General features: G+C 40.4%; 1 protein-coding gene across 2 annotated transcripts in view; it reads right to left on the bottom strand.

Moving 5' to 3' along the window:
* nptnb (neuroplastin b) overlaps positions 1–14,931 on the bottom strand; it is a 40,808-nt gene that overhangs the window by 143 nt on the left and 25,734 nt on the right. Inside the window, exons 5-8 of one of the 2 annotated variants that reach the window (XM_061814609.1) lie at positions 9,213–9,346; positions 8,857–9,130; positions 1,982–2,003; positions 69–125 (exon numbers count right to left, since the gene is read on the bottom strand). In XM_061814609.1, coding sequence (XP_061670593.1) covers positions 69–125; positions 1,982–2,003; positions 8,857–9,130; positions 9,213–9,346 — 487 coding nt within the window. The remainder of the gene's footprint in view (positions 1–68; positions 126–1,981; positions 2,004–8,856; positions 9,131–9,212; positions 9,347–14,931) is intronic. The other variant, XM_061814608.1, reaches the window with a different exon arrangement.

Below are 14,931 nucleotides of genomic sequence, written 5' to 3'. Positions count from 1 at the left end.
GCGTGTTCTATATTTAGCACGCACGCGGCATCACTCTCCACGGTGTCTTACTGGAGTCAATTACTTACTTTGTGTTCCTTTGGCGGACGTTTTTGTCTTTGTGGTTGTTTGTGGAAATGGTTTTCCTATGAAAGAAGTACGTGGGGTTTAGATAACATGAACGTAAAAGTAGGTGAAATCAAAATGGGAATTTCCACAAATAGTGGCCCAGTGTTGCACACGAGAAGGCATGAAAAAAAAAGTGCATTTTTTTAAAATGAGTTTAATCTCGGTCACAAAATGCATTGAGATTCCATACTGAGTGACTTTATGTGCTTCAGTGATGCTGATAGGACTAGTAAAAGCATTCAAATGGGAGTCAGTTAACCTTTTCTATTTGTAAACTATGAATTGGGTAACTGGAATTTCCAGGCCTACAAGCCGCGACTTTTTTCACACGCTTTCAACCCTGCGGTTTATGCGGCTAATTTGTGCATTTTTTCTAACGGCCGCAAGGGGGCATTCGAGCGGTAAAGGTAATAATGAGACCGGTGGAATATATGTGCCAAGGAAGTGACTTTTACCGGCCCTTGTTAGTGCTGCGCTAGCATTAGCACTGTGCTAACGTGTTACTGGCATGTCTCAGTGATATCTACCGGTAAGTTTTAGTTTAACGGCCCTGTTCGTGCTAGGGTTAGCGCTAAACTCTTTCTTTGTCAGTATCTCGTGTTTCAATGTGGGCATTTGCGGCTTTTACACAGCTGCGGCGTATGTATGTACCGAATTGTATTTCCTTTTCAAATGTACTCGGTGAGGCTTGTAACCAGGTGCGCGCTGTAGGCCGGGCATTACGGTAATTACTACTTCATGTCGGGAAGAAGGAGGTGTCGATCCGAAAGTGGAGCAAGATACATAAGACTAATGGAGAGATGCATCAAGGACACAAGTAGCAAGGCAGACGGGGCAGTGCCCTGGAATAAAAATATTGTGGTCCAAGCATGTGAGGTTAGGTCCCATTGGCTAAAATGTCCTCTCCATTGGTTAATACTGGTTTTGAATGTGGATTAGTGTGGACTCCACACTAATTCACTGATTACATGCTCTTGTGCTGCCGTTTAAATCTGCAACAAAGGCGGAGAGGCGTCCATATGAAGGAAGTAGTTTAAAGTAAACTAAAAAGGACTATTATGGAGAAATGCTGGAAAGAGTCAAGAAATCAGGCAGAATGGCCAGATTCCGCAACAGGATCATGAATGCACACAACATTATCGAGCGACCACGTTAGCTAAAATATAATTGGCTCAGCGTCAGGTTCACTTAAACATAAGATCATGGTTAATGTTAGTTCTTGAACCTGATTGGAACGTGGGATAAAACAGCACACTTTAAGGAATTCGAGAGACTGTTTATGTGTTTTGGTTAGCAAGAGAGTTCAAATGGGCTCGGAAGTTCACTTTTTGTCCGCATTTGAACCACAGTGTCTTTGAACTGAATCCATTTATTCGTTAATGTCTTCTTGATGGTAAAGAGGTGGTGGGGTCTCTGAAGGCGGATTTAAAACAAAATACAAAGAAATGGAGCAGATTTGCAGGAATTAAGGCAGACTAGGCAGCCCCTGGAATGTTAACATAGATGTACAACTTTGCGGAGCAACCTCATCTAGAGTATCATATTTTAATGTAACCTAAATAATATTGTATTAAATACTGCACAGGGAATTGTTTTCCCCCTCCACAAGAAGGATCCACACTCAAACCCTGCTGAGAGGGACTTTGGTGCAGTGGTTTTGGTTAGCAACAGTGTTCAAGTGGGCTCAGCAGTCGTCCGCATGTAAACCATATTTAATTACAATTACTAATACTTTTTTCTTTTTGAAGGGGAGGAAGGAAGGGCATCGTTCTGAAGGAGGCGTTTTACTTGTTTGGTGTATGACGCTTCACGGTAATCAGGCCATAGCATCTATTTGGGGAAATACTGTGAGTGTGTAGAGCTGCTAACTTACATCGGTCCAACTGGCTCATCATCTATGAAGTGGAGAAGGGGCGATGAAAAACAAACAGAAGGCAAAATGTGAGAAAAGGGTCATCAAAGAATGAATGTATGCCAAATCTAGTACATCAACTTTGCACAGCTAGCTATTTCACAAAGGCATAAAAAAATGGGGGTGGGTAGGATAGGGTTAGAGACCCTCCAAAGTTGCTCAATATAGCTCAGCGAATCATTCAAGCTGAACATTTGCGAAGGGAACAGATTGCTTTGAATGGTGCTGTGACACAACCGCGCACTCGTGGGAAGATCTGAAATCACACAAGTCAGTGGCGTCCAATTAAAAGGACGCGTTTTGAAAGTGAAGCTTCTTGGAACGCTGCAAGACGACGTCAGCGTGCTAAAACAGCCACGAGTGACATATCATTTGAATAGTGGAATTTGACAACACTGTGTCGGACCCTTAAAAGCCACCACAAATCTAATTTTAACTCTGTTCATTTTCAGACTGAGCATTCATGTCGGAGGCTTATAAACGACTCATTTGAAACCACCTTTTAATTACACGCTGCAAGATCACAGTTTTTGTTTTTTTTTTTTTTTAGAAGACGCTAATAAAACAATGCAAGGATCTGAATCTTTTTTTTTTTTTTAGCCACATAGTGAGAATCTCTGCATTTACTGCTGATTTGTAATTCATTCCTATTATTAATGTAAATAAGAATACTCATACATTCATATATTGAGAAACATCATAAAAAAGACAACTAATACAAAAGCCACATTTCCACCAATGGTACAATTCAAATAGGAATATGTACTTTCCTATTAAATAAGTGCCTATTGTTATTTGTTCTTGTTTGTTTGTTTGTTCTTCTTCTCAGTACTTGGCCATTAAATCTGATTCTGATTTTGATGACTGCAACTTCATTTTCTCAGTTTCAAGTAATTTCTTGATTGAACAGATTTGAACCCTCAGGACATCAGGAGGTGTGTGCAATGAAAATGAAATTGTATTTGGGAACTAAAAAAAAATAATAAAACCATAATTAAAAAAAAATCATTGCATGTTTACTTGTATTACCTTTTTAACGTATTTACATTTGATTGACCATCTTAAACATTAAAGCGACGAAACAGAAAATATAATAAATACTTTTTTTCACAGCAGAGTATTTACTGCTTAAATGACTAATGTTGCTTATTGAATTATAATAACACTAAACAATGTTTTATTTTTTTGGGGGGTGATACTTGTGATGTCACTGAGCATGAAGTCCAAATCTCAGTCCCAAACTGGAAAAAATATAACTTCAGGACGTGAGCACTTTTTCTCATCACATGTAACAACTGCTGCATCACATGTATTGTTATTGTTATATTTGAAACCACTAATATAGGTTACGGAATTATGATAACTATAAATAATACCATAGATTTTTTTTTTTTTTTTTGTGATTCGCTGCATTGCAATGTTACTGAGCTACTTCTCAGTTCCCATATTGCTGAATTGATGACTTATTTTTTGCCTAGTCAATTGAGGACATTTTGTCAAATTTGTACCAAAAATGAAGCGTATAACTTGGTGGAGACAAGGCTTGAAAAAACGGGTTATCGTTTCATTTGGTGCCATTGGAAGTGCTCGTCGATGTTCGCCGTACAGATGCAAACGTGTCAACGGGTGACTGGGCAGCCGCATGCAGTTGCAACGTGGCAGATCACCAGCGTTTCAGCAGCATTCCGTGGCATTAAAACCAAGACAAATATTGTTAGTCATCAAAGATGGCACGGCGATGGATTGCGGCAGGACGTCTTTGTGCATATGCCACCATTTTCTCACCTCCGATGCATAAGCCACACAAGCTGTGTTTACTAGACTGCCTCTGCAAGCACATGACAAATAACAGATTTTTACTGCGTGACGACGGGGAGAACAACGTCATCACTTTTGTTTGCATTGCACGCTATGCCACAAAGGATGCTATAATTTATATTTTTATTTTCAAAAGTCATCACACAGTAAAAATTTCAAGCAACTAAATTTGAAACACAGAATAGATAAGGGAGCCTCTGCCTCAGAGTCGTCAACGGTGGAGCTTGAAAATTGTTCAAATACAGCTGGGGGGGGGGGGGGGCAAAACCGGCAGGAATCTGGGATGCTAAAAGGAGATTTTAGTGAGGCTGTGCCTTGTGAGTCGAGAGTCCTCACCGCTGATTTGAATGGCGCAAACACAGCAAATATAATCCACCTTAATCGCTTCATTTTTCCAGTGGATGAAACAAACTGGAGGCCATGCACACACACACGCTTGGGCTGTGTAGGCAGCAATACACGTAGATATTTGATTTTGCTGAAGCCTTTTATGATTACTTTGTTGACGATCGCAGAAGGTTGTGGGCTGCAATACTCATGGATGAAATTTGGGCGGCGCAGTGGAGCAGCTGTAAAGCGTTGGCCTCACAGTTCTGAGGACCCGGGTTCGATCCCGGAACTACCTGCGTGGGTTATCTCCAGGCACTCCTGTTTCCTCCCACATCCCAAAAACATACAACATTAATTGGACACTCTAAATTGCCCCTAGGTGTGATTGTGAGTGCGGCTGTTTGTCTCCATGTGCCCTGCGATTGGTCGGCAACCAGTTCAGGGTGTACCCCGTTGACAGCTGGGATAGGCTCCAGCACTCCCACGACCCTTGTGAGGATAAGCGGCTAAGAAAATGGATGGATGGATAGATAACATTTTATTTGGATGACAATGATTGGGGTTTTAAACTTGTAAAGTTCTTTGGCTGAAGAGTTGAAGAATTTAAGGCCACCACTTGAATAAAAAAAGTCAAAAGGTCTTGTTGAAAATATTTTCTTGAAAATATGTACAGTGGAACCTTCGAGGCCAGACGCAATCCGTTTTCGGAAGCTGCGGCGGACCTCCATTTTGATTCGATTTCAAAATGTTTCCGATCACTAATGGAAATGTTATCTTGAGTCAAAGCGTGACTATTTGATTATTTAAAACATGATTATTAAGCATAAAAACACAACTTTAAGTATAACCTAAAAGCACAACCAGGAAAATAAATTAGTAACAAGTAGAAAATTTAGATAAAGAAAAAATAGCAATAAAAAAGCTGAATGAAAATAAACACCTGCTGTTCCTGCAGTCTGCACTTTTGCCTCTAAGGGGCAGTGCCGTGCACACAGAGGTAAAAAGATTGATCAACTTTATTTTAACTTTTGGTTTTTTTTTTTTACTATATTAGGAGGAATATACTGTATCAGTGCAAGTATTGTTATACAGTATTACATTTCTGTATGTGGTACTATAGCATTTGTGGTTGAGTATTCGTTATTTGAAGGGAAATGAAACGTTTTAATTTTTTGACAGTTTTAGGGCTTGGAGGTGCTTATCTTAAAACAAATACAGCATACTCTGGAATTCCTGCGAAATACAAAATATGGGCCGCATGAATATAAAAGGGCAACACGATAACCGAGTGGTTAGCACATCTGCTTCACAGTTCTGAAGAACCGGGTTCAAATCAAGCCTAGTGGAGTTTGCTTGTTCTCCCTGTGCTTGTGTGGGTTTCCTGCGAGTACTCCAATTTACTCTCACTTACAAAAACATGCTACAAATACCCTAACCCAATGTAAATCCAAGACCCTAAATTGTCCATAGGTGTGAATGTGAGAGCGAATAGTTGTTTTATTATACAGTTATGTGCCCCGCGATTGAGTGCTGACCAGTTCTGGCGTACCCCCGCAGGTGAGTTCAGGGCATTGTTACGATGCAGGACGTTGCATACACATGGCGTGCTATTTGGCACAATGGTCGCTTTTCTGATCATGAGAAGCCAAAATTGAAATTATTGTTAGATTTTGACGAGTTGGTCAACTCTACCATGTTCTTAATATTAAGTAAGTAGCATTTTAACATTTACAACAACCACATCCAACACAAATGGGTTTCATGGGAATCTGATATTGGTGCTGGTTCTGCCCCTTCCCAAATTTCATCTTAACTTCCCCACAAAAGAAAAAGTTGAATTCTCTAAGACAAACAAACAAAACACGACGAGGCACACGATGAAGCTGAAATTTGAAAAGCTATACGTGACTTTAAAGTTTGAGACTTAAAAAAAAAAAAAAAACTACTGTAATTTCAAGCCTATAAGCCGCGACTTTTTCCACACGCTTTAAACCCTGCGTCTTATGCGGTGATGCGGCTAATTTGTGCATTTCTTTTTCCTAACGGCCGCAAGGGGGCCCTCAAGCTGAAAAGGTAAGAGTGAGATAACTGGAATATATGTGCCGAGGAAGTGACTTATACCGGCCCTGTTAGCCCTGCGCTCGCGTTAGCGCTGTGCTAGCGTGTTGCTGCCGCTGCTGTTTTTTTTTTTTTTTTTTTTTTTACCGGGATGGTTTTTTTTTTTTTTGTGTTGTTGCTATGTTAACCTAAGCTAAGGTATTAAAACTCTTTCTGTGTACCGTCTTTCTTTGTAAATATCTTGTGCTTAAATGTGGGTTTCAATGTGGGCACTTGCAGCTTTGACACACATGCGGTTTATGTATGTACCAAATGATATTTCCTTTACAAATGTACTGGGTGAGGTCAGAAATTACGGTAATTAAAGAAGAGGCAAAAGACATTCTGAGTAAATCTTCGGATTCATGCATGACTTTTCAACTTAAATTATTTAGGTATTGTATGACAACTCACAAGCTTTCAACTTTAGAGGTTCCACTGTAGTATTTTTTTTCTCCCCTCCCAAAAAATATTTGCATATGCCAATTGTGACTAAATATGCTAAGTATGCTACCAAACCTGAACTGAAACGCATGTGAATACCATCATAGAGATATGTCATCCCCTTTGTCATTTTGGAGCTGATAGAAATATAAAGCCTGACTTTGAGTGCATGGACTGAAATTGGAAAGGAGAAAAGTCTAAAGAAGATATTTCTTATTTAGTTACACATTTGCCTGGGTAAATCATCTCTGTTTGCTTTAAAACAACAAAAGCAAGATGTACCCTGAAGCTTTGTTTGGGCTGTGTGAGTGTTTGGTTGCCCCGCTGTGATCTAAAATGACAGCGTAGCATGTCGCAGTTCCCATTTAGTATACGGGCGGATGATGACTTTTGAAGACGATAAAGTTGCACGAGTAAAGGTTAGATGTAACCTTTGTCGACTCGGGAATGCCTTTGGGCTTTCAAGACATTTTCAAGCGGTCACATCTTCCTCGGGATTGGGGCTCCACGGCGAGCATAATTGGAAAGGCCCAATGTGGTTTAATACATTGAGAAACATTATTTGAATTTCAAATACGTTCTCCCATTTTTTTTTCTTCAGCTTCTCTCGGTATTTTTAAAAAAAAAAATTACATTTCATTTCGATAAATAAGACGCGGCGTTCGGTCTCAGCGTGCAAAATGGTCGCCTGAAGCTTTCTGCTGCAGGGGGAGAGCGTGTTCATACAAAGTTGTTTTCGCAGGCTTTTGTTTACCTGCCTGTTTACAGTGCGGCCACCCACACTCGAAACCCAGTTTGTGCGATGCAGTTACGCAGAAGGCTCCAAAAATTATTGCGGGGTGGGGAGGAGGGGTGCATGCAAAGCACTCACATAACCTAATATTACATTGTTTGAGGAGAACTGAATCTCTGGCAGTAGCTCAAATATTTAACAAACAGTACACTAAAGTGCCAAATTCACACTTAAGTTTTTGGGGGGCAGTGGACAGTAGGCTTGTTAAAAATAACTGATTAAAAAAAAAAAAAACATCTTTAGGACCATGCAGAATATCTCACTTACCACCCATTTAGAATATGGCGCCATTTGGAAAGAAGGAGGAGGGAAGAATAGCAACCAATTCAGTAGAGAAACCAATTCATTTACACATCATATTTCATATTATCAACACCATCGTTGCATCCTGCTGTCAGTCAAAGGAACAACTGCTCCTCAGAAGCTTCGTTCAACTGTTTACCTCGTGTGACTCGATAAAGGTCATATTTTCATGCATCTGTCACGGGGATTACGAGAGGCAATACACTTCCTGCTGACTTTCGACGCATCGTCGCGAGGTCAGTCAGTTGACCACAATGGATACGTAAGTACCGACGGTTGCTACAAATTGCAACACTTCCTTTCCTTACGATTTAAGACTTAATTTTCAAAAGCCTCCACAAGATTGTTCTGAGAAACCATCGAGCGGGCTGGGGTGTGTTTACAGTGAAGAAAAGAAAAAAACTCCCCAATCTGCTCAGTAAAAAGTCTGGGCCAGTAATCGTAAATATGAAATGTCAAATTGTGATATGTGCAGTCAATGTGAAGTGCTCGCATTTTAAAAGACGATAAAAATCGGAACGTGTGTACCCTGCTCGTATTTGCATTTGGGTTGTGACGAAATTCGCTATTTGCAGCTGCACCCACAAAGACGAGTATTTGGTCGTTGTTGTGTCAACATTGTGTACCTCAGTCAACAATGACTTTTTTTTTAAGTAAGATGTTTTAGCAGCTTAGTTCACTGTTTTCGACAACTACCTGGAAAAATTAACACGAGCGACAATTTTTTTTTTTTTTTTTTTTTTACCCAATTGTTCTTGTAAAACAATCTTTTAACTCAACAGAATTTAATATAAAATAAAAACAGTAGGGAACTGATAAACTAGATGATTGAATTTGTTTAAATTGTGGGCCCTGACTCTATCCTCAATGAAAGTAGAACTTTTTGAATAGAATTATGGACATAAATCAACTTTTCCATTCCCAGCCCTATTTCAAACTGGACATTCCTTTGATGTTTGTCTTTGTTATTGTAAACACACACCAAAAAAAAAAAAAAGGCAAATCCAGTCAACATTTATCTGACAGTCGCAAACAGTTTGGATTCTCTTACCATCAATGATGTCATCTGGCCGCTTGCGTTTCTCATACACGACGATGATGACTACGAGGATGATGATTTCTGCGAGCACTCCCAGGAAGGGCCAGAGTGGCGCCAGATGGCTTCTCACCCGCAGAATCGTGATTTCGGCGGTGGTTCCGATAGCGTTGGTCGCGTTGCACTCGTAGTTCCCTGGATCTGTATTTATATCCAAGTTGAGGATGTTCAGCTCCGTGTAGTTGTCTTGACTGGTTATGAAGAAGCGGCCGGTGGAGTTATCAATGTCCTGAAATGGTTGAAGGGTTTCATTGATGTCAAAAATACATTATGTTGAAGTTTATTTGGTAATATCAATCCGATTATCTTACTGTGGCGGAAGTCCCTTCCAGTTTACGCCATGTCCAGGTGGGATGTGGATACCCAACTGACTTGCAGTAAAGCATTGCGTTTTCCCCCTCGTTTTTATTTTCACTTCGTTTGTGGCCAGTGATGACAGGTTTTGCTACGATCACAAAAAGAAATAGGTTGTTCACTAGCGTAAACTGAAGACAACGTGACAGAAGAAGAAGAGCAAAGTATATAGTAGTACAATGTGTAGATGAGTGTCCTGGTAATCCAAAAAGTTTCAAAATACATTGTAGGTAGCATGCAAATTGCTGTCTGATCATGAACTTTGAATTATATTACCGCAGAACATTCAGTCAGACACTTGAAAAATGGATATAATTGATTTTCCTTGGGGAAAAATCAAGCTTTACCAGTCATGTTTGTGTCTTGTTCCATCTTTTACCTAGCACATGCTAACATAAATAGCAAGTTGCTAATAGCATAGTGGCTAATGACGAGCATGGAAATGAGAAGAGAAACCTTTTCTACTAGAATTTGTACTCTACTGAAAACTTGACTTCCTAATTCTCAACCACCCATGTTAACGTCGAATGCATTGACGGATGAAGGAAGCACGAAACTCAAACTAGTTCATTCCTGGAATATCCATCAAGTACCAAGAGTGAGGGTATGAGACTGCAAACAGCTTGCGAGACTTTTCTAATTCTTCTCAACGACTCCTTCAAACCATGACAAGATTTAATTTCATTTTAGTTTTATTTTACAGTGTGTATCGCAAAATAATGAAAATATTGTATTGAAAATCACCGGCAGAGTTAATGTAGGGTTCATTCATGTTACTGTTCTATTCTGGAACAAATTAATGTATTTTATACTGCGGATTTTTATTTATTCATTTGTAAACCGACCAGCGTCACAGAACAGTTTGTGTTTGACTTGTATTTCAACTCTATAATGTCTTTCTAAAGAAAGAAAAAAAAAACAGTTTGCTAGATCGATCCAAAATGGTATTTAACACGACTATTCCATCCATTTTCGAAAGAACATGTCGTGTTAGTGTTGTGGGTGAGTTGGAACCAATTCCATCTGACAGGCGAGAGGCAGGCTACACCCTGGAATAGTTCACCAGCTGATTGCATGCGGTTTAACACAATTTTATACTCAGTTAACCTTTTTATTTTTATTAGAAAATTGAAAAGACATTTGGCCAAATGAGATTTGCCCACACAGATGGTTTTAAACCAGTATAATCTCCAGTCTCGGTGAACCCCTGTGACCAAATCCCTGCAATGAGTAAAATCACAGTGCAAGATGGAGATAAAAAGAAAACACATCAAATCATATTGAGGTCACGAGAGGCAGGGACTCGTGACGTATTAGTGCCTTCAGATGTTCCATTTCAAAATCTCCAAATTGTATTCCCCAAAACAGAATGTAATTCCAAAGGAACTAAATACATTGGCTTTGATTAAGTAACTGAGGACTGAGTCTCTGAGGTCAAGCTCCAAGTCACAACAATCTTCTGCCTTTTTGCCTGGTGAGAGCAGAACCACTCTGCTGCCAGTCCACCAAAATTGCAATAATTCCGTCAATGTAATTGAGCGGGATAAGACTCCAAGCGATATATATATATATATTTTTTTTTTTTTTCAGTTGCACACGGATAATGGAGCGAGAGGGGGGTCTAAGCTCTTTGCTGACATCACCCCCACTCTAATTATGGAGCCCACGTGCTTCCCTGAGCAGAGGAGTGGCCAAGCTCATTTACGCCTTATCCCTGCCCTGTATTATGTCAACGAATGACAGTGCAGGGACAACTGTTGGAAGTGGCGCCAAACCAGCAGAAACCTCAATTTCACACTCCTGTGATTATTAAACTGTTTGTGCGAGGTGGACAAAGACCGTGGACGTTTGAGGGGGGCCGAGGTCATAGCTGTCAGAGAGGAGGATGCGCATTAGGACATCATCGGATGACTGAGAGACAGTTAAATTAAATCCTCAGTTGGCAGCTTTCAATCTGATTTGCTTGTGATGATTGGCAGGACTGGCCAAAAGTCTTAGGCCACCACGAGCTTGATTTTTTTTCAATGACCTTGATCACAGCAGACTAATAGTATAAACATGTTCTTCTGTGTATGGTATGAATGGAATTGTTTATCTCCCTGAATCATAACAGCATCCTCTTTGACTGTCTGTTTTCCTCCATGAAACAAGCAAGCAGTATCTTACTAACTAGATAAACCAAAAAAAATGTGCTGCATATGGTAGAATACGATGTTAGCATTTTAGCATTTGGTCCAGTCTCAGTAGCTTTCTGCCTCCCTCCAGGGAATGAAAAATGTTAATTGACTATAACGTGTTTTTGTACAAAGGTATAGCACAACAAATGTTAGTAACTTAGACTTGTGTTCATTGGAGAGATAAGGACATGTCCATTGTGGGACACCTTATCCCAAAAGCGGTACGGAAAATCTAAATGGTCCATTAGTTATGCACAAAATATTGCCATGACCTGTTACTAGAAATATCCAGATTCCTGAATTATAACGGTGAACTCTCTAACCATTTTTCATTTTGCTTATCCTTACTTCGGTCATGGGCATGCTAGAGCCTATCCCAGGTATCTTTGGGCAATAGGCGAGATACACCCTGAACAGGGCGCCAGCAAATCGCAGGGCACATATAAACAAACATTTACACTCATATTCAGACCTATGGGTGATTTTATGATTTTACCCATAAAGTCTTCAATTAACCTTCCATGCATATTTTTGTTATGTGGGAGGAAACCAGAGTACCCAGAAAAAAACACAAAGGAGAACATGTGAACTCCCTACAGGTAAGGCCAGATTTGGACCCTGGTCCTCAGAATTGAAGATGTACTAACCAGTCGTCCACCGATCATGCACTCTGTCTGTTAGCATTACTTCATGAACTAGAATGTAGCCTACTACATAACGAACCAGATGGACCAAAAAATGGAAAACTACAGCGATGCTAAACTGGGTATGTTCACATACCAAATGTTAGCATTTTAGCCTTTCATGTCATCTAATTAGCCTCCTGAAAGATTGACTCTAAGGAATGAAGTCAAGTCTTGAACGACTGTAGCACTATTTGACTCAGTTTCTTGTTATATTAGCATGTATTAATATTTTACCCATGGAAATAAATGATAGGATGGGAACGACACCCTTTTTCAGCTGTGTGCCGATGATGACGCAACGCTAGTGGGTGCAAAGTGTCAATCCATTCCATGTGTATAGACGGCAAGAAGAAGAGAAAAAAAAAACAAGGATGCCTCCACATTAACCAGCATATAAACACAATGCCTTACAATTAGAACAAGGCAATTAGAAATAACATTTGAAAAGTAAAAATATTTTTGGGCTCTTTTCTTCAAATGTGCTGAATTATGCTCGGTTGCTATGTATGCTTGGATATTGCAAAAGAAATTAGTCAGCTATGACTTATTTTCAATGCCCACCAATTAGCTTTGATGGAAATGTTGCCCCCGCTAATGTGGCTGTTACATAGGCATGGTGCTCAGCCGGCTCGCTGGCATATCTAGTCTTCTCTTCATATCTGTGATTTTCCCCATCTCAGTTGACTTTACACCTGTCCACTTTGGCACATGATATTAAAAAAAAAATACACGGGCCACGAGTAGGAGACACAGGTTGTTATCTGCTAGCTGTTAGCATTGGTAGACGAGCAAAGATTTTTTTTTTTTTTTTTTTTTACATGTTGACAGTTGATTTAGTGGAGGTCTGTGTTTAACATTTCTGTATTTTATTAGCATGGCACTGCTAACACAACAACTATGACTTTAGCATTGTTTATGTAATCTGAATTTAAAAATGTTGGAATGTTCCATGAATAAATGTCATTTTCTGAGTAGGTCTGAGCTTTTTGAGGTACCGAATGTGTAGCAGCGGTGAGCTTAGTATCACAGACAATAAACTCCTGTCCTGCCACAGAGATGGCTGGGATAGGATTGACAGCCTTAATCCTACAACATCACAGAAGCCTCCATCTGTTGCCTCTAGAGCTGAGTCCTGCAAGGATGAGTGTGCCAAGGACATTGCAGGCGAGGGATCTCAGCAATTGGCTGCCAAGAAGCGCAGTGCAAAGCTGGCTAGCATAACAGCGGGCTCGCTACCTAGGTCACAAAAGATTGTAAATTCCTCAATCAAAGTAAAAACTGCATTTTGGGAACGTGAAAAATAATGTGATCCAGCTAGCCGTCGCTCTAACTACTGTTTGTCTGAGGACAAAGTCAGGCACTCTGTGCCCAGTTAAAAGGCCGACTTGCACTCCGGACACACACACGCACAGGAATTCTCAGCCACAGGCCTGCGGCCGTGGTGACGGCCACAACACTTCACTTTGAATGGACACGAGTCCCGTCAGCTTGAGAGCCAAGAAAAAGCAGAATACACACACATGCTCATCACCCGTGTTATGCAATCAGGCAGGGCTCTAAGACAACCGTGGAATAAGAGGCAGGGCATGCTCAGTATGCAGCCTAGCCATGCCACAGCAAATTGGCTTATACAGTGTATGTAACACACGCAGCTTCTCTTGAACAGGGTCTTCACTTGCCTTTTTTTCAGGGAAGATTGATTCCTTATTCAAGGCGACGGCTTGAGCTGTTAGCTTGTGTGGAACAGCACATGAGTTAGCTCGGTTGGTTTGGTTTTCTCGCCATTATCGAAGCTGTTTGCATACGCTGTCAATCAGTCCTTAGTTAACCTACTGTATCTTCTTAAACGCAAAATCGCACGAGAGTTACTGTTTTGACACGTGATCCTGGAAATACCCTGCAGAAGAACTCTGTGTTTGCATGTGTGCTCAACAATTGCAGTCGCCTGTCCATTTCGTTAAGGTCGTCATCTGAGCGAAAGCCAAGAATGACAACAGCCTTGGGAGGGCTTCCTGTCATAACCACTGCACAGCATGAGTTAAAACATCTTTGTCAACAAGGAGTCACTTCATACAGCCATGGGTTGTTAACTTTTATAGGACATCTTTATCCCGCCATTGCGAGTAGGAAACCAGCGATGGCCTGTCTATCATCCAACCGTCCAATGTCCTATACCGTTGTCCTCATTTGTGTAGACTTTAGGCAAGAGGTGGGGTGTACCGTGGACTGGTCGCCTGTCACTCACAGGGCAGTGAGGGCATGTTCAAATCCCCTTCAGGAAATTTGGCTGTTTTTCAATAGTGGGAGAAGGGCAACCAAGGTTGGAAGATAATATCAATATCACAATGTATCATATTATCCCTTGCAGTACAATATTAATACACAAAAAGGTGCGTACATACTGTACAAGGTTTCAAGGTCATGAACGGTGCGCAATAAACTAGATTGAACGGTGTAAGAATACATCATCATGACGCACAATAAGGCAAGTCCATTTACCACAGTAATCAGTGTGTTTCATTTGATTGATACAAACTCTTATCATAATTATGACCACTGCGTAAGCCTAGCATAAGTTTACGATAGACAGAACTTTCTGACTTACGAACAAATTCGAGTTATGTCACTGAGCGATGCACTTTCCATCCATGTAACTGTCAACACTATGTTGGCATGACCATTGAAGGGCTTATTTTTTACCGTTTTAAACAATTGTCTGTTCCTGGCACTACGTATTTCTATACTAAACAAACTTGTTCACAAATACTTTCTATAAGTTGTATTTCCTTTAGTTGCCTAGATGTCGTGATGTA

Source organism: Syngnathoides biaculeatus, chromosome 3, assembly GCF_019802595.1.
Source record: "Syngnathoides biaculeatus isolate LvHL_M chromosome 3, ASM1980259v1, whole genome shotgun sequence".
Lineage (NCBI taxonomy): Eukaryota > Metazoa > Chordata > Actinopteri > Syngnathiformes > Syngnathidae > Syngnathoides > Syngnathoides biaculeatus.
The sequence above is the reverse complement of the archived record's forward strand: the minus strand, read 5'-3'. Positions and strand labels throughout refer to the sequence as shown.